Here is a 20876-nt window from a genome sequence, read left to right on the forward strand (position 1 = left end):
TCTAAGAGCCAGAGCAATAACACAGACACCACAGTGTATTCTACAGTCTAATCCCTGAAAGTGACATATCATTACTTCTACCATATGTTATTGGTCACATAAACTAATCCTGGTACAACGAGGTGAATACCAGGAGTTGGCAATCCTTAGGAGCCACCTTGGAAGCTGGCTACCACATAACTATATTAGGGCTGTATGTCTAGGGCCTTATTTCTGTCAGCTGGGTTCTACAGTTCTCCACATGGTGTCTGCTGCAGCTAGAATGTCCAAACTGGCTTTTTTCCTCAAATGTCTGGCGCCTGGGTGGGTTTCACAGGAGCCCCGGGAGGCAGACTGGGCATCTTTCACTCCACGTGGCTAGCTTTGGCTTCCTTACAACATCGTGGTCTCGGGGTAGTCAAACTTCTTATATGGCAGCTGGCTTCCCCCAGAACCAGCATTCCAGGAGATCTATTCAGAAGTTGCAAAGCTTCTTATGACCTAGCCTCAAACTATGTCCATGTTGTCAAAAGGTGTCACAGGACCAGCCCAGATTCAGGGGCATGATTACCAGGAGGTGTGACTTATTGTGAAGGGCCATCCTTGGAACTTATCCCAGGGAATTATGCTTAGGAGAGATGATGCTGGCTTACTCTAAAGTGGTAGCAGTGAAGGTAATATAAATTCGTCTGATTCTGGATATATTTTGAAGATAAAATTGACAGGATTTGCCTGTGGATTAGATATATAGTAGGTGGGAAAAAATAGCAGAGTCAAAGGTGATTCTGAGATTTTTGAGCTGAGCAATTTAAAGAATAGGGATGCCATTTACTTGGATGGGAAAGAATGCAGGACAACAGGTTTGGAAAGGAAAATCGGGATTGGTTGAAATACTGGACATCTGTATGAGACAGTGCATATAAAGATGTAGCCATTAAGGGGACATAAAGAAACAAACCTATGTGTAGTAAAGTAGAAACACTACCCTTGGTATTAATTGCAAGGTACAATAAATAGAGTATAATTCCTGTTATGAAGAAAGAAATATATGCATACATGCATTATCACCAGTTCAGGTTGAGAAAAGTCTAGTCTGGTTTAGTAAAATATCTCAATTGTACATTTTTTTCCATTGGTTTTATTATATTCAAGAGGTAAAAAAATAGTATAGCATTAACAGGTAGTAGACTTCTGGAGATCTGAATTAGTTAATAGACTAAAACATATCAAATATCTCTTATTTTGATGCTATATTTGACTTTTTTTTAAAAAGAGCTTGCAACAATTAGTGTTATTTTAAATTCATCTCCTACATGCATACATTGATTAAAGGGCTCCCATTTTCTCAACAACAAGAAATCTTTTGAATGGTAATGAAAGGTTCTGAACATGTAGGATATATTGTTCAGAAAGATTAAAACTGTCAAATAGGAATTTCAAGAGAAATTTTTCAGGGGAAGATACTCTGATTAAGAGTTGTCACTGGGCCAAAGACCATATGTCCTTATTCCCTTGAAGAGATAGATTTTGAGCTTTGTTTCAAAAATTGACATAAACAAAGATAAAAGACAAATGACTAACTGAAAAAAAATGGCATTTGAAATAATTAATAATGGGGGAGTTCCCTGGCGGTACAGTGGTTAGGACACTGCACTTTCACTGCTGAGAGCATAGGTTCAATCCCTGGTCGGGGAACTAGGATCCTGCAAGCCACACAGCATGGCAAAATAAAATAAAATAAGTAAAGTAAAGTAAAGCAAAGTAAAGCAAAGTAAAGTAAAATAGATGGACTTTTTAAGGAAGAGTTTTTGTCTCCTTGGATTTTTATTTTGGTCATATAACTTTTTAAAAATATAAATACCAAATGTATTGGGCCTGCAATTTCCAGTGAACGGGCAAAAGTTTATTGTTGATTTCATGATATATTTGTCATATTGGTTTTAGTAAATTGCAAGATATTTGCCAAAAGTCTCATTTATTTCAGGGGCTACGCTAAGTATGAGACCCGCGCCCATTCCAATAGAGGACCCGGAATGGAGACAAACGCCTCCCCCAGTCTCAGCTACATCTGGCACCTTCCGACTGCGACGAGGGAGTCGATTTACCTGGAGAAAGGAGTGCCTGGCTGTCATGGAAAGGTACATGTCTCCTTTTCCTAGGAGCAATCTCCCAAACTTAGGAAAGAGAGACTTAGGATAGATTTGGACACTTTTTCATTTCAAACAAGTAATTTGAGATCTAGGTTTTATCTCTAAAAGTATTTTGGAGTACTGTAAGTGCTGTATTATTGAAATATTATTGAAATAAAATGATCTTACCATTGAGAATTCATAAAACCAGAGTTAGTATCTATCAATATAATTTTTGTCCTCAGTAATTTAAGAAACTTTAGAATAATTTTTTTGAGATTAGATCTTTGTATTATGTTTAGAAAGACTCTTTGAAGTCTTATTTTCATAAAAAATATTGAATAATTGTGTAGGAGGCCACTGAGACTTAACTTTCTTTGATAAGGAGTATAGCCTAAATGAGCTTAGTCCCAGAGGTTAGAAGTACATGTTTTTGACTTTGATTTCATATCCTCTGACTCTAGCACCAGTACCTGATCCATAGTGGTGCTTTTATTTATTTATTTTTTTCAGTTTTTTTTTACAATTTTTTTTCCTTGACAATTTTTTTTTTTACACTTTAAAAAAAAATTAATTGAGCTATTTTTTTTGTCTGCATTGGGTCTTGGTTGCTGTGTGCAGGCTTTCTCTAGTTGCAACGAGCAGGGGCTACTCTTTGTTGTGGTGCGCCGGCTTCTCATTGCAGTGGGTCTCTTATTGGGGAGCATGGGCTCTAGGTGCGAGGGCTTCAGTAGTTGCAGCACGCAAGCTCAGTAGTTGTGTCTCGAGGGTTCTAGAGCACAGGCTCAGTAGTTGTGGTGCACGGGCTTAGTTGCTCCGCGGCATATGAGACCTTCCTGGACCAGGGATCAAACCCGTATCCCCTACATTGGCAGGCGGATTTTTAACCACTACGCCACCAGGGAAGTCCCGGTACTCAGTACTTTTTAAACTTGAATTTGACCTTAGCTTCAGTCTTTCCTATTGGAAATCATATGTTAATTAAATGTGTTTATAAAATGTTCAATATATTTAGGGTGGATCCTTTAGTATAATTATCCTTTTAGTCTCCTACCTATAAGTAATGTTTACAGAATCTTGGTTTGATGGAGAGTTTTATATGCAATAAGGTAGTAATTTTCCATTAGAAAAGTATTTACTTCCTAAGATTAAAATGTAGAGAAAAAGAATATATTAGGCAGAGGTGAAAACAATTGAACTTTTTCATATTGTGATTTCTCAATAATTTAAATAATAGAAAAGAAAGGAATTGAATGTTTAAAACTAGATTTAAATTCTAAGCATGTACATATTTACACTGAGCCAGCTTCACATTTTTTTTTCCTGTTATCCAATCTGACCAATCAAATGGTATACTGAAAAGAGCATTTGACTCAGTCAGAAGACCTGAAGCCTGATTTTGGCTTTGCCATTAACCAGCTGTGTAACTTTGTTCAGGTCAGAAATTCTGAGCTTTAGCTTCCTTATCTCTAAAATATAACCTGTTCTTCACATATAAGCTTCGATTAACCAGAAAGTTTTTCCCTGAGGAAGAATTCCAACTAATAAATGGAAAAAAGATGATTAGAGTATCATTATTATCAGAAAATAATCATTGATAGCTGCTAACATCCCATAAAGATATACAAGCAGGTATTATGTACTTAGAAGATGTTAAGACACCACCAACAGAGTATTCTTTCTAACAAAATTGAAGCTGAATCAAATCGAATTTCTAGATCCAACTCCAGGTTTTTAGGAAATATGGAACAAAATTCTGTTAAACAACACCACAGGGGTTTAAGTCAACCAGATTCATGGTGTGAGAGACCCTAAGAATAATAACTCAGTTTCTTCAAGTGTTTTGTTTTTTTTTTTAAATCTTCAGCCAGTTGAAGAAATTTGAACACTGGATAGATAAATAATGATTCTTGTTTCAGTTATGATAATGGTCACTTATATGTAAACAGTGCTACATTTATAAAAATTAGAGTTCTTGTCTTTTAGAAACATGTATTAAAATGTATAATATGAAGTGATATCTGGGATTTACCTCAATAACACAAGGCGTAAAGGCAGGGGCTAGGGTGTCTATAAAACGAGTGGTATCAGTAAATTACTGATTTCTATAGTTAGGTGATGTTACCTGGGGGTTCATAGTATGGTTCTCTCCACATTGTATGTATATTATGTGCATGTTAAAGGATGCTCTAAATTTTGGATCAAATCACATGGGACTAGGAGAAATGTAAAGCCTTCATATATCACAAAAACTCAACTACATGAGGTTATCTAATAGTAACATTTACTTAATAAATATTTGATTGTCACTGTAGTGACAGCGGTACAAACTCCCTTCTAAAGAGTCACGTTGGAGAAACAGAAGTTAATGAAACTCATACAAATCAAGGTAAAACTGCAATTGTGATACATGTAGGAAAGGAAAGGTACATTGTACTTCAAGATCTTGTATTGATAAGGGAGGATGTGGTGATTTAATTAGGTCAAAAGGAAGGGGGAAAATATTGCAGATAGAAAGGAGAGCTATAGTCATCTAGAACTGTGCTGTCTGATCATGGCCGCCTGTGGCTATTTAGATTTAAATTATATAAATTTTTAAAAATTTAAAATTCAGTTCCTCAGTCACACTAGCCACATTTCAAGCACCCAGTAGTCATGTATGGTTACTGACTATAGTTTTAGACAACACAGATATGTGACATTTCTATCATCACAGAAAATTTTGTCAGACAGCTCTAATACAGAACAACTGTATCTCATCCCCAATAGAAAAAAAGTGGTTATATTTGACCCATAATGATTTGTTTCTATTTTTCTCTTTCCTCAAAATTTTAAGGAAATACAAATATAAATTTAAAAGCAAACATTAAGTACATTGAAATATTTTAGAAAATGTTCTATGTGACCATGACAGAAACAGATAAATATTTCACTAATTCACATAACAAAATTATTGTGCTTCTGCATCCTTTTCCACATCTGGCCCTGCTTTTCAAAGTACAAGATTTAATAATTCATCATTTATAATGATGGGTCTTTTCTCTCTAATTAGCATTCATTCATTCATTCACCTATTCATTAAACATGTATTTTTACACATGGCATTTGGTCTCTTGAGTCGCTTAATTTTAACAGTTTCTTATGCATACATAAACACACAGACACACACAGACATACGTTTTCCATGCTGTTTATTTGTTAAAGAGAACATGATATTTTGTCCTGTTGATTTTCCCACATTTTAGATTTGGCCAGTTACATCCTCTTACTGTCTCATTACATGACCCCATATTTTCTGTAGACTGGTAGTTAGATCTAGAGTCCTGATTAGATTCTGGTTCAGTTTTTTGGCACATAACTGGTACTTTGTTCTTCCTATTACGTTGTATAAGGAGACGCATAATGTCTGGTTGTCTCCCATTTTTAGTAACTATAAGGTTAATCAGTAGATTCAGTGCTATCATCCTGATCCACTTATTAGAAAGGTCCCCGTGTACAGCATAGTTTAGGGCAGTGATTCTTAACCTCGGCTGCATATTAGGATCAGCCGGGAGCTTAAAAAACACCAGTGAGGCTATACCCCTGACCAACCGAGTTGTAATCTCTGGGTGTGGGACCTAGGCAGAGGTATATTTGAAAAGCTCCCAAGTGATTCTAAAGGGCGCTCAGGATTGAGAACCACTGTTTTGTATCCATTGATGATTTTTTCCTAGTCACTTTTTTCATAAGAGGTTTGCAAAACGGTTATATTCCAATTTTTTTTTTTACTTCTTCTGCACTGATAAGCTCGAGTTCTTCTTCTATAAAGTAGAACTTTCCTCTCATTAACTCTTCAGTTGCCCAGAAATATATTTCCTCACAAACTTGGGGAGGTACTCTGATATAAGCAATTATAGAACTGGGGAATGAATGCTATTATGAAAATGGGTAATTACATTTATGGGATCATATGAGATGCCGGCAAGCAGAGGAGAGAGTCAGGAAGACTACCAAAGTGGTGACATTTTGGCTGCATTTTGATGGATGATGGATAGGAGTTCACCAGTTAGACAGTCATAGAAAGGATAGCATGAGGTTAGGAGATTTTTCTGTGGCGGAAGATAGGGTTTTTCATCAGGAGCATCTCTACTTTGATTATACAGGACTTAGTCATACTATGCACTCTATAATTAAATAAGACCATGCTTAATTATACCATAGCTTTGGTGTTCAGGCTTTATCATAAAGGAGATTGTACCTGACCAGACTGGTCTGTTAGATAATGTTAGTAGGGGTATGGAAGATCGGCAAGACATCAGCCAGCTAAGTGTGCATCTGAACTTATACCAGATGCCTAGAGCCGAGGTAAAATAAATGTAAGTTATAGTGTCTGCCCTCATATAACTTAAGATAATAATAGCTTACATTTCAGTAGGATTTTACAGTGTATAATTATTAATCTTATTGATAATTATTCTATATGATAAGTGAGCTTATTTAATCTTCATGATTCTGTACTGTGGATATCTTATTATTTATTGTTTATATATAAGAGCCTCAGAGAAAAGAAGTGACTAGCTTATATGTAAATGGGTTGAGGAGGGATAGATGGAGGCTGTTAGGGTAATCTGTGCATCAGTGATGAGGGCCCAAGCTATGATATTAAAGCAAAGGGCAAGAAAGTGGATAGAAGATAATAGATACCAGAAAAAATTTGAAGAAAAGAACAACCTAAGCTAGTTACAGATTGAACATAGAGATGACAGAGCAGGAAGTGTAAAAGAGAGTTTAGTAATGGTGATGCTCAAAGAGCGTTCATCTGGGAGACAACATCTGTACCATTAGAAAATGGTTTGACTTTGGGCAAATCATTTAATGTCTCTTAACCCCAATTACTGTATTTATAAAAAGAAGAGTTAAGTACTATGATAGAGTAAAAAGTCATAGTCATAGAGACTTACGGTTTAGTCCCAGTTTCACCTTATGTTAATCTTTAGGAATGTACGGTTTAGTCCCAGTTTCACCTAATGTTAATCTTTAGGAATTTCAGTTTTCTGTAAAATGGAGTTCGTTATTATGGGAAGAGTTACGAGAGTTACGTGAGATAATATATGTAAAGCATATAGTAGAATGCCTTTCTCATAACTAGTATTGAACAAATCTTCCCTTTCTACCTAAATTCCTTTCACTTAGAGCTTTGACTGTGAAATCACCTCAAGATTTCTGTGCTAGGAGGTTTCATTGGCTCTAGAAATGAAGATTTAGGAGTCGTCAATATAGTAGGTACAGTTAAAGCCATGAGTAAGAATATACCCAGTTTAAATTCATCTCTTCTGTTTCTACATTTTTGCTTATACTGTGTTTGCGTTTTTGCGGCTAAATATGGCTGCAGAAAAACTTAAAACCCTTCTGACTGATCTCATTTTAAATTCATGACCATGAACCTCAAGTGAGTCTTTAATTCTGCCAGACAATCATACTATACCTTTCTGGTTCATTCTTTCCCACTCTCCTAAATAATTATTTCACACTTTGTTCTCTCTGCAAACTCCCCATCCTCAGTCTCATGATGATCTTTCTTCCTATTTAAATGAGGAAAGTGAAGGACTCAGAGGAAAATTTCACTAACTACCCACCTGTTTGCATATAACACACACATACTATTTTCCTACCCCTTACCATCCCCAAAGCGCTTCAGTAATATTTCCTAGCTCATAACTTAGTGGTGCCTGCCTGGCTTACAGTAGCTATATATATCTATATATCTCAATCCCCTTTTTTTGGCCTTTTCCACTTCTCTGACCTCATTGCATTGTCTGTACCACATATTTGACTTTTAAAATATCTAGTTCCAGAAACATTTATTGTCACAAAGGACAATGCTGTATGATTCCCTTTATATGAAATATCCAGTTTAAGTAAACCTATAGAGAGACAGAATGTAGATATGTAGTTTCTAGGGCTGGGGAGGTTAGGGATATTGTAGGGGAGGATGAAAGCTAAGGAGTGTTGGGTTTCTTTTTGGGGGTGATGGAAATTTCTAAAATTGATTGTGATAATGCTCACACAACTCTGAATATGCTAAAAGCTATTGAATTATAAATGGGTGAATTTGGGGTATGTGAATTTTATCTCAGTATAGCTGTTTTTTTTAAAGAAACAGTTATTTAGTACAGTATTGGGAGTTTCACATATATTTATCCTCCACATTTAAGCCTCATAACAGTCCTGGTTCTTCTTTTTCTAATGAGGCAACCAAGGCTCTAAGAGGTTGAATACCTTCTCAGGACCACAAAGCTAATAAGTGGCCTGGCCACATATCAAGCTTGAGAAAGAGCTAACCATGGATTTGAGTTTTCCTTATTAACTAAGAGGGGTATAATTTTATTTGGGTGTACACTAATTGTTTTTAATGTATGACTTGACCCTTATTAACGCTGATGTTTCATGCCACTAGATTAACGTGTGATGTAACCTTCTATTTGCTTAAGAGCATATGGAGATTGTAAAGAGGGAAAGATAAAACAAAAATGGAAAAATGATTGATAATTGTTGAAGCTGGATAATAGGTACATGGGAGTTCATGGGTATAGTATATTTGTGTAGTTTTGAAATTTTCCATAAAGATTTTTGTTGTTATTATTTAAAGCAGACTTGACTAGATTTTAATGGACAAAATAGAATTAGATAATTGACTAATATTTATTCATTCAATCACTTATTTATAGAGCATCTGTTATGTGCTAGCACTGAGCTAGGCTAAACTCAAGTAGTTTACATATTCACAAGGGGAAGGAGCATCATCTATATTGTATGTCTGAAATACCTGCATGTACAAATAATATAATGTAAGACTCAAATATGATTTTTATTCAGCAAACCTAACTGTTCTTTTGTTCATTTATTCAACAAAGTACTTACTAGGTATGAGGCAAAGTGCTAGGGATGGAGAGAAGGGATACATTTCAGGGTGAAGAAGTAAAGGATGATGATGAACCTAGTAGAACTGAATAGTCTTTAGAGTTTATGGTCAGAAGTTGTGGAGGCCTTATGGCCTAAAATCAAAGCTTCTGATGTACTCTTTCCTTTTTAACCTTTCTGCCATTCAGACTGGGTGTTCTTTCAGCTCTGGAAACAGGTATGTCTTTGGAGTGTTCGGATATTTGACCAGGACACAAAAGTGTGAGACCTGGCTATTGTACCTATTCTGGTCTCAAGGGAGAAGATGAAAGAAACCTTCAAATCTCCATATATAGGTTTTTCAGCCCAATTAAGCAAGATAGAAAGAGAAGCAACAACTTGAAGAAGGCTTTGACTAGATACAGGAATAAATAAGAGCACCCTGTGACATGTAGCAGCAATAGAGTATAATGCTTAAGAGTACCCACTTTGGAACCAGATCTCTGTATATAGGTTACTTATTGCTGTTATTTTTCATCAAAGTGGCTGAATGATGAGTCAGTATCTGGGTGTGTCCAGGAAAATGAAGGCAAAATGAGTATCGCTCTGTGCATTTGTAATTAAAACTATTTCATGGTTTTGTTTTGTTTTTTATGGAAACAGCATACCTATCATTTGTTTTTTTACTCTTAGATTCTTTTCATATTCATCTTCAGTGAGCTATTATAAAACAAAATCATTTCTAAAGCCCAGAATGTTCTGAAATTATAAGGAAAACATTTTTGATGTTGTTGTTTTATCCTTTGTCAATCTCCAAAACAACTCAAAAAGATTAACCCTAATTATTCTCCCCAACAAGCAAAGAATCCGTATTAAAAATTTCAGCTTAAGAGTGTCTCTTCCCCCCAAATTTAAGCATCTAAAAATAGTTTCTTAGGATAAAAGTTATTCTTTATCAACAAAAATAACTTCACAACCACAATGCTATAATAAACCAAAATTAAATCATAGCTCTAAATTTGGTGTCACTGCTATTAACCTGACATGTTATATACAGTCTGAATGTGTAATCTGAATTAGAGACCTGGGTCTAGTACACAAATGCATTTTATATAAGTCTGTTGTACATCCTGGGAGAATCAGCATAGAAGAGACAAATCTGTTTGTAAAGTCTGTTTCTAGAATTTTGCTTGAGGTTTCTGTAATTTAATTCTCTTGTTATTTACCACATTTTGGAATTCTTCCCAGGACAGTTTATTAGTACTTGGATTTTAGTTTCAGTCTCTTTCCTTTCTCTGTTTTACTTTCAATTTTTTCAGTGAGTACTTGGACTGTGAAGGTTAAGAAGACCAATAGTTCCAGAAACTAAATTCTATATTTAACTGCAGACTGGGTGTGGTTCAGAAACTGCAATGGAAGCTTGCTAGTATTTTGCCAGTCATCGAAACCCTGACCTGAGGGAATATTCCTTTTCCTAGTCTTCTGACTCTGAAATATGATGAATTTTGATGATATATGGTGTACACTTTTGTATGTGTAACTAAAATAAAGACAGAGAGTCGCATAGGTTCAAACTTGAAGTGGCTCTGGAAGATGTTTCTTCTATGTTCTTTTATAGTAGTCTCAAATGGTATTAACCTGCCCTAGTTTCATGGCACCACTTCCCATTATTGTTTTATTACCTTTAATTACTACTGTGTGATTTAAAAAATTTTTTACACAGGAAGTCTTCTCCACTTCATCTTTCTTAAGTCATGAAGCCACATTTTCTTTTAATGTTTTTATCTTGTTTTGCTTTATATAGTTTTAGACAGTTTCCTAATTACTGTAAAAATGGAGAAATAACTGCTTGTTCTCCTAGTAAAAATTTCCCTCATTTTAAAAAAAGCACTCTATCTCTTGAAGAGAATCCTATTACTTTGTAAAAGGGAAAAATAATCACCTTTTCCTCCTTAGCAGTATCCTTCTGTATTATTTTGGGTAGTGTAGTGTCCCAGTATCATTTGGTATCATTCATACTATACAGAAATCCATGGAGTATAAGAGACTTCTCATTTCAGTAAGATTACACCTAGCCACAAAAAAATTGGAGCAGAAATGCTTATAAATGCTTTTCTAATATTGCTCTTCTGAGAGATTGAGACCCATCCAGATGTTTCTTTGAATGACAGCTTGTGCCATGTGAACAATAAAGGGACCGTTTTACCTCTGTTGTACAAAAATATATAAATTGCATCTGCTGACCACTGATTCGGTTTAAGCAACATTTAAGAACCTTCCCTTGATTTCATTTACTTGTATTTGGTCACCGTTTCTGCAGAGGGAAAGACCCTAAAGATCATCTAGTTCAGTTTGTCTTTTAAAACAAGAATTAAGAAGTTAATTAACTTGGCTAAACTCCAGAAGAAATGAGTTTAAGTTGCTTATTTTGAACCCATAGCCATATGAACCATAGAATTTTTTTAAGCATAATGTTGATCTTTTCTGTTCTTTCTCTTCTTTATTTTTTGTTAGATACACATTTATTGAGTGTCTGCTATGTGCTAGGCTGTATGCTAAGAATTGGGATGCACAGATGAATAAAACGAAAGTCCTTATTGCATTTAACTGTCTTCTTGTCTGTGTTTCTTTATTCATGTCATTTCTTTCAGGCCCTCTTAATCTTCCTTTTTCCCTCCTAAATTCCTTTCTGTATCTTCCTCGAGGTTCCTCACTTTCTGTTCTTTAGTTTGCTATAAAAATTTCTATTCAGTTTTTTCTTTCTTCTTCTCACACTTTCTTTTAAGTATGCTTCCTACCCTCCCACCTCTGTTCTTCTTAGTTGCTTCTTAGTTGATCATAATGTAAACTTCAGTATATGCTTTAGTTTTTCTTAAACTTACTGAATAAAGTATTTTTCTCCTGTTTCACTTAAAAAGCAAATTAATCAATATTTATTTTTCAAAGAATTAGTAAATGTTATATAATTTCTAAGGGCCCTTATAATTCTCAAAATTGCATTGCTGTATGATTTTAAGTAATTTCTTGTTATGTGTGGAACCTTTGTTCCCTTTAAGACTGTGGGTTTTGTTAGGAAAATCTTCTCACCCTAGAAGTAAATCTTTGAAAAATAATTGGTGCTTTGTATAACTACATGAATGAATAGACTAACTTCAAAGAACAAAATCACCTCCATGATAACAGTTCTATGAGAAGACCAGTTATCTAGGACGTCATTCATATATATATATATATATATCCACATAATTTATCTTGGCACCTTGTTTGGCAATCAGCTTGTACTTTGGTCCCTCAATTTCTCTGTTTATAGTAATGAAATACCTTAAGGGTATTGCAACCTGAAAATGCGGAGAAATCATTGTTCACCTACCTTTTATCAGTCTGGGTAATGAGAATTACTTCCTTCTTCCTTATAAAATGAAAAAACTAAAAACATTTCTCACTGCTGAGAAAAAAATTTGCTTCTCCTATTTTTCATTTTATCTCTAAGAGTAAAACTTTCTTTAGTATTTTACAGCTGCAAAGAAACTTACACCTTATTTTCTTCTTTGTTATGTTGCTGCTGAATTGAGTGGACTAGCTAAAGAAAATATCTTTTTCGTATCTGAGATCAGAGACCACGTGTATGACTAAGACAGTGACTTTGCATAGGAAATTCAGTGAATTTTTTTTAACTTCTTTACATTTAACCATGATAGCTTTTTAGCAAGCCGCTAAGTTATTACATGGAATGTAGTGGTAAAGTAACGGATGTGGCCTGTATAAATTCGAAGAAAACTGTAAATGAAATAATGTTAAGCGATAGAAGAAAAATTGCATTATTACAATAATGAAAAAGGAATACACATACAAAGATAAAGATTGGGAGCAGCAATAAAACTTTTAAATAAATGGTTTGCCCTAAATGTCGAATAGTTTGCACATTTTATGTTAGTTTTTGTCTTTCTATTTGTTTCTGATAATATAGTGGTTAAGAACACAGATTGGTGGGTTTTTTTGTTTGGTTTTTTTGGTGGTACACGGGCCTCTCACTGTTGTGGCCTCTCCCTTTGTGGAGCACAGGCTCCGGACGTGCAGGCTCAGCAGCCATGGCTCACGGGCCCTGCCGCTCCACGGCATGTGGGACCTTCTCAGACCAGGGCACGAACCCATGTCCCCTGTATTGGCAGGCGGACCCTCAACCACTGTGCCACCAGGGAAGCCCACACAGATTGTTTTTAAAAATTATTTTATTGAGGTATACTTGATCTACAACATAGTGTTAATTTCTGCTGTCCAGCAAAGTGATTCAGTTATAACTATACATATATTCCTTTTCATATTCTTTTCCATTATGGTCTATCACAGGATGCCAAATATAGTTCCCTATGCTATACAGCAGGACCCTGTTGTTTATCCATTCTATATATCCTAGTTTGTATCTGCTAGTCCCAAACTCCTAATCCATCCCTTCTCCACCACCTCCCCCTTGGCAACCACAAGTCTGTTCTCTGTCTGTGAGTCTGTTTCTGTTTTGTAGATAAGTTCATTTATGTCATATTTTAGATTCTACATATAAGTGATATCATACGGTATTTGCCTTTCTCTGTCTTACTTCACTTAATATGGTAATCTCCAGGACCATCCAGGTTGCTGCAGATGGCATTATTTCATTCTTTTTTATGGCTGAGTAGTATTCCATTGTATATGTGTACCACATCTTCTTTATCCATTCATCTGTCTATAGACATTTAAGTTGTTTCCATGCTTGGCTACTGTAAATGGTGCTGCAGTGAACATTGGGGTGCTGGGGTGCATGTATCTTTTTTTTTTTAAATTTTATTTCTTTTAAGTCTTTATTGAATTTGTTACAGTACTGCTTCTGTTTTATGTGTTGGTTTTTTGGCCATGAGGCATGTGAGATCTTAGCTCCCCAACCAGGGATCGAACCTGCACCCCCTGCATTGGAAGGTGAAGTCTTAACCACTGGCCTGCCAGGGAAGTCCTGCATGTATCTTTTTGAATTACAGTTTTCTCTGGATGTATACCCAGGAGTGGGATTACAGGATCATATGGCAACCCTATTTTTAGTTTTCTAAGAAACTTCCATACCGTTTTCCATAGTAGCTGCACCAGTTTACATTCCCACCAACAGTGTAGGAGGGTTCCTTTTTCTCCGCACCGTCTCCAGCATTTGTTTGTAAACTTTTTGATGATGGCCATTCTGACTGTTGTGAGGTGGTATGGTATCTCTTGGTAGTTTTGATTTGCTTTTCTCTAATAATTAGTGATGTTGAGCATCTTTTCATGTGCCTGTTGGCCATCTGTATGTCTTCTTTGGAGGAATATAGGTTTGGGTCTTCTGCCCATTTTTCAATTGGGTTTGTTTGTTTGTTTGTTTGTTTGTTTTTGCGGTACATGGGCCATTCACTGTTGTGGCCTCTCCTGTTGCAGAGCGCAGACTCCGGATGCGCAGGCTCAGTGGCCAGGGCTCACGGGCCCAGCCACTCCGCAGCATGTGGGATCTTCCTGGACCGGGACATGAACCCGTGTCCCCCGCATCGGCAGGCGGGCTCTCAACCACTGCGCCACCAGGGAAGCCTGGGTTGTTTGTTTTTTTGTTACTGAGTTGTGTGAGCTGTTTGTATATTTAGGAAATTAAGCCCTTGTTGGTCTCATCATTTGCAAATATTTTCTCCAGTCCGTAGGTTGTCTTTCTGTTTTGTTTATGGTTTTCTTTGCTGTACAAAAGCTTTTAAGTTTGATTAGGTCCCATTTGTTTATTTTTGCTTTTATTTCTACTGCCTTGGGAGACTGATCTAAGAAAACATTGGTACAATTTATGTCCAAAAGTGTTTTGCCAATGTTCTCTTCTAAGAATTTTATGGTGTCATGTCTCTTTTTTAAATATATCTTTTTAAAATTAATTGATTTATTTATTTGGCTGTTCCGGGTCTTAGTTGCAACATGCTGGATCTTCATTGCTGCGTGTGAGATCTTCATTGTGGCATGTGGTATCTTTTTAGTTGCAACATGGAGGATCTTTAGTTGTGGGATCTTTTTTAGTTGCAGCATGTGGGATCTAGTTCCCTGACCAGGGATCAAACCTGGGCCCCCTGCATTGGACCACCAGGGAAGTTCCTATGTTGTCATGTCTTATATTTAGTCTTTAAGCCATTTTGAGTTTATTTTTGTGTATGGTGTGAGGGTGTGTTCTAACTTCATTGATTTACATACAGCTCTCCAGCTTTCCCACCACTACTTGCTGAAGAGAGTGTCTTTTCTCCGTTGTATATTCTTGCCTCTTCTATGGAAGATCAATTGACTGTAGGTGTGTGGGTTTATTTCTGGGCTCTCTATTATGTTTTATTGATCGATATGTCTGTTTTTCTGCCAATACTATGCTGTTTTGATTACTGTAGCTTTGTAGTATTGTCTGAAGTCTGGGAGGGTTATGCCTCCTGCTTTGTTCTTTTTCCTCAGGATTGCTTTGGCAATTCTGGGTCATTTATGGAAGAACAGAATTTTTAGTTAGAAAGACTGGGATGCTAGTCTCAACTGTCTTTCTTACTCAAACTGTGTATCCTTAGGCAAATTCCTTGCTATAAAATGACAGTAATAATCAAACCTATCTTATAGGAGTGCTGTGATTTAATACTGAACAATGGGGCTTCCCTGGTGGCGCAGTGGTTAAGAATCCACCTGCCAATGCAGGGGACATGGGTTCGAACCCTGGTCCGGGAAGATCACACGTGCCATGGAGCAACTAAGCCCGTGCGCCACAACTACTGAGCCTGCGCTCTAGAGCCTGTGAGCCACAACTACTGAAGCCCACATGCCTAGAGCCTGTGCTCCAGAACAAGAGAAGCCCGCGCACCACAGCGAAGAGTAGCCCCTGCTCCCCGCAACTAGAGAAAGCCTGTGTGCAGCAACAAAGACCGAACTCAGCCATACATACATACATACATAAATAAGAAAAATACTGAACAATGGTGCATGTGAAGTCATACCTGTGGTACATGACACACATAGTAGGTGTTTAACAAATCTATTCCTACTAAACAAATAAGAACTTTCAAGAAGAATTCTGGGTTTCTTCAAGTGGAATTTTCTGAAGAGTTACCATTTTCTGTATTCCTAAGCCTCAGCCAATAAACGTCTATTTAGCCTTTCTTTACTCAAAAGAAAGTCATTAATCACCTGTGTGCCAATCACTACATGAGTGCTGAAGCATATTTAAAGATAAGGTTTTGCTCTAGTAGGTCTCAGTCTAGTGGAAGAGTCAGGTTTAAAAAAACTCAGAAGAGATAGGTACCAGGTACAGTAGGACATAGAGGAGAGTGGTGTGAGGGAAGCCAACACTGAGGTGACACTGAAGCTGGGTCCTGGGTAGCAGTATGATTTTGATGCGTTGGGAAAAGGAAGAAAGGCATTCTTGGCGGTGGAAGCAGTATATGCAAAGGCACAGAGGCATGAAAAATTAGGTAACTGGAGTATATGGTTAGTCAGGCAGGAAGTGAGGCTGGGGAAGTAGGTTGTATCCAGATTGTAGAAAACCCTTGTCTTGCCACAGTTGTAGCATTTGTCTTTCTCAAGCATTCATATTTGCATCCATGCTGAAATATGGTTGGTCTAAAAATCTCTTAAGCCATTTTTTAGGTTGTTTGTGCCACTTTCCTCTCACATATAAAGCACTGATAATAGTTCTTTTATGACAGGGACTCAAAATTATTTTGGAGGGTAGAGGTAGATTTTTGTGTCTAATATTTGTAAAAACATCCTGGGATTAAAAAATTGAAACTGTTTTGGGAATTCCCCAGTGGTCCAGGGGTTAGGACTCTGCGCTTTCACTGCTGAGAGGGCCTGGGTTCAATCCCTGGTCGGCGAACTAAGATCCCGCAAGTCGCATGACCAAAAAAAAAGAAAAAGAAAAAGGAAAAAGGAAAGAAAAAAATTGTTTTGGAAATCTTCTCAGTCTTCCTTTTTAACGATAGGAGCCTAAATGGTATTCCCTTTTCTATGTGGCAAGGAAATAAGTTGAAATTCCAGCCATTTTCAATTTAAACATTTTTTCCCCTGCTGACTTGTATTATTATAAAATTATAGAATCCATTTTCCTACTGACTTCTGTTATAGTGGTGCATTGTTAGGAAGAAAATTTGAGCTATATCTTTACCAGAATGAATTATTTCGCCATCTGTTGAGTAAATTTTACCTGGTACTTCAGTGACATAGTTTATGTGCCCCTGCAGACAAGGGTTTGGTTACACCCAACGGGTTCCTAGGCTAGCACAGTGCTCTGCATAAAGTCTGACATCAGTAAGTGTTGCTTGAACTTGATTGAATTGACTATTTAAGAAGACCCTACAACTTTAAGAAAATTAGGAAGTGGTGTCGCCCATCTCCCCTGCCAGACATATTAGACTTGGGGTCGGGGTAGAGTAATACAGTATTTTCTAATTTTGTTAAAATTGTAAGGCCTTCAATTCAATTCAGCAAGAAACAATAATTCAATAATTTAAAGTGATCCACTCGAAATGATTCAGAAACAGCAGAAAAAATACTTTTCAAGGCCTCAATGTCATTTTTCCTTAGCCTGATCACTACTATTTTTCCCCCACAAAATACACTTTGTGGGAGTGGAATTGGGTCCTGTAAAATCTAAGGGTCGCCTTGCCGTCATTGCAACCCCTGGCAAGCTGGTCTTCCTTTCCCTCTCTTCTGATGTCATTGCTGTCCTAGGATAGAAAATGCTGCAAGAATACATTATAAATTTTGGAATTAATGGATGCTGGAAGATGAATTTTAAAAAGAGTTTAACCTCTTTAATACTCCTTATGGAATGACTCAGGTGGAACATAATGAACTACACCTCCTGTATCTCTGCAAATAGAAGGAAGTTCTTAACATTTATTTAAGACAGCAGGAGCCTGAACATGACCTCATTTCAATCCATTAGACTATTTGAGGAAAAAGACAACAAAACTTTCCCACTTATTGACAGGTAAAGTTATCCCAATCCATTTCTCATAGCCAGTAAGAAGATGAACTGTCCTTAAATGCATTTTAAAATTGGCAAATTATACTTCCTGGTTCCTTTTTGGTCAAACAGAAATAGCCAAAAGAGAAATTATCACCATTTTTTTGAGGCTGATTAAAAATTCTCCCCATCCTTGTATAGAAGATATGCCAGCAGTTTCATTTTGTGCAAACAACAGACCCCTCATTTCTCTAGTTCCTGAGCTAATTAAACAGGACCAAAGACCCCGTGTTCCTCATGTTGTTCTGTGGCCACAGTTTACAAAGAAATGAAGTGTAGTTTGGTGTAAGTATTGATGTTGCATGTAAGGAATCACCAATAAAGATATGATTCATCCCAGAAGCAGAGTTATACACATCATATTATAAATATTAATACTGATGGAGACCAGGTTATAGACCAACTAGAAAATCTTCACAGAAAATGAGTGAGCTTTTTCTTTTATAAACTCAACAAATGTTTATTGAGCTTCTACTTCATACCACTCCTTATGCTAGACACTGGTTGGGATACAGTGATTAACAAGACAGATAGATATGGCCCTTATAATAGTGCATTCGGAAATCATTGTTGATAGACTAAAGATTCAAAGCATGTACCAAGGTTTGCGTAAGTGTTTGCTTGATGTTTGAAGATCTCAAATTAGTAGAATATGAACTTGTGGGTAAATATCCTACTTCTGTTTTAGTTGCCTTTTGGTTGAAGAATTGTGCATGCACCATGTAATTTCAGTGATAGAAAGCATCTAAAAGTGGTCTTTTTGAAAACCTGTGTACCATAGAAATCTCAATCATAATAGTGCCTCATCCAAATATTCTGTTTTATTGGTTCCTACTTTGTCACGTCATCCACTTCAAAGCCAGACAGCCCTATAGTTCTAACCGTTTTGAGACTATCCTATAATTATCATCTTTCTGGGGGCAGAAACCTTAGTATGTCATCAAAATACCTTCCTTGGAATATGACTATATCCCAAATTTGCTCTTGTATCACTGTGAAGAAATTTATTTATCTTGCGCACAATTGGTAAGATAACCTTTCAGTTCCGGCAATATTAATGTAAGTAGCATGTTTTTTGTCAAGTGTTAACAAGAATTAATTCGACTTTTTAAAAGGCAATTAGCAGTCATTTATGTATATCCTGGGTAGTTTGACTAAACTAAAAACAGTAGCAAACCCATAACACAGGAGATTTAAAAGTAGGTTTAAGAGAAAGTAGCAAGTACCTTTAAGTACAAGATATTGTGTTTCTCCCTCTTCAGGGAGGTATCAGAATATTCTCCAACCAATGTACCTCTGATTCTCTAAAGAATCTATGCTGTTGGCCATGTTTGGTTTGCTATTTGTTGAGACCTCCCTCAGGAGGACAAGTTCTCATTTTAGATACAGACCATATCCTTTTATGGTAGAGGTAGTCATTTTGCAGAAGCATAGTATTAATCATAAAAAAAAACCCATGCAGGAGACAATGGATTGATTGTTATCAGTCTTGTTCTATTGATCTTCATATTATAGTAAACTGTTGGTCAGTAGTGTCAGATTGGTAAGTGGCCAGTTTGTAATTCAGTGCTTTATATTTAAAAACAGGCTCCCTGCCTCAGGACAACTTGTACACCAAGTGTAAGAAACTTAATTCCAGATCACCTTACAAATCTTTTTTGTAAACCTAATTCCTACTAGCAAAGGCTGTCAAAACAGAGGGGATGATACAGCTGCTTCCAGCCAGAAGCAGAGGCAGCAAGGGGCACACCAGCTTTCATGCTTTGACAGTGTAAGTTCTGGTAGATGCAGTTCACTCTCCAAGGTACCAGAGTTTCCACTGGTATGAACTTCATGTAATTATCACTCACATTTGGTAGTTTCATTAGGAAACTAGGAAATCCATGGACCAGCAAAACCAAACACTGCCCTCTTGTGCAGGTTCTTTTTCTTATTAAAATAAAATGGAGGGTTGAGCAAACATTTAATGAATTCAGTGATATGCAATCAAGAGACATGTTTCAAGAGAAATACCATACTATTTCTCAGTGGTTTTTCTTTAAGGTGGTTAGAATTTGTCAGTTTTACTGTTTTTGCCTGATGACTCCAGAAAATTTTCTCCATTCTTCTTTTCACAGTCTTCATAGAAAGACTGATGACTAAAAAGGTAATACATATTAGAAGGAAAACTTGCTCTATATTGTCAAGTAGTAATAAAACTCACACCAAATCTCTACCGTGGTAGGACTTCATTTAGGGCTGCATGTCACTGGACAAACGATAAGCCTGTGTTGTTTCTAAGGCTTAGTGATAGGCTAAAATGTATTAAAAACTCAGTTCCTAAATTCACTGTTAGTCTTGAAATCTATTTATTAAATGGCAAATAAGGTCTAGTGGCAGTTAGCATGCTTCAAGTAAATATAACATTTAAACATAGAATCTTTGCAGTGAAGGACCTCGGGAGATGAAAATTTTGTATTACGGAACGTTTCATACATGGTATCCATAATTGTATCGTGTATGGAATTTTCTTTTTTACATTAGTGAAGAAAGACCATCCTGAGAAGGACTTGGAAGCTTTTTTTGGTGCTAGTGTCTGAAGAGGTCCTACTAATAACTCTTCTACAGTAGATTAACTGTGCTATATACATAGTCTTTAAATGTGTATGGATGTTGTGTTTCAAAGGAGAAGTCCTAGAGTTTATTAAATTCTCCTCTGCCCAGGGAAAAAAGGTAGCTCAGTGTTATTATTGTTGTCTCCAGAGCAATCAGGTTTCCTTTCCCAGGAGGAAAAAGCCCCTAGGTATAGCTGCGGTCCTGGGGCTGTCATGGGTATCTTACTAATGCTGTCACATCTTTGCTTCTGGGAGCGCTTGTGAAATTTATAGGAG

At 36.6% G+C, this 20876-nt stretch overlaps 1 protein-coding gene across 12 annotated transcripts in view; it reads left to right on the forward strand.

Annotated features, from left to right (window-relative positions):
- The window catches only part of HMBOX1 (homeobox containing 1), a 182794-nt gene that overhangs the window by 141675 nt on the left and 20243 nt on the right, over positions 1-20876 (forward strand). For all 12 annotated transcript variants that reach the window (XM_067039997.1, XM_059071360.2, XM_059071354.2 and 9 more), the window contains one exon: positions 1964-2117. In XM_067039997.1, coding sequence (XP_066896098.1) covers positions 1964-2117 — 154 coding nt within the window. The remainder of the gene's footprint in view (positions 1-1963; positions 2118-20876) is intronic.

This window comes from Kogia breviceps, chromosome 8 (genome assembly GCF_026419965.1).
Source record: "Kogia breviceps isolate mKogBre1 chromosome 8, mKogBre1 haplotype 1, whole genome shotgun sequence".
NCBI lineage: Eukaryota > Metazoa > Chordata > Mammalia > Artiodactyla > Physeteridae > Kogia > Kogia breviceps.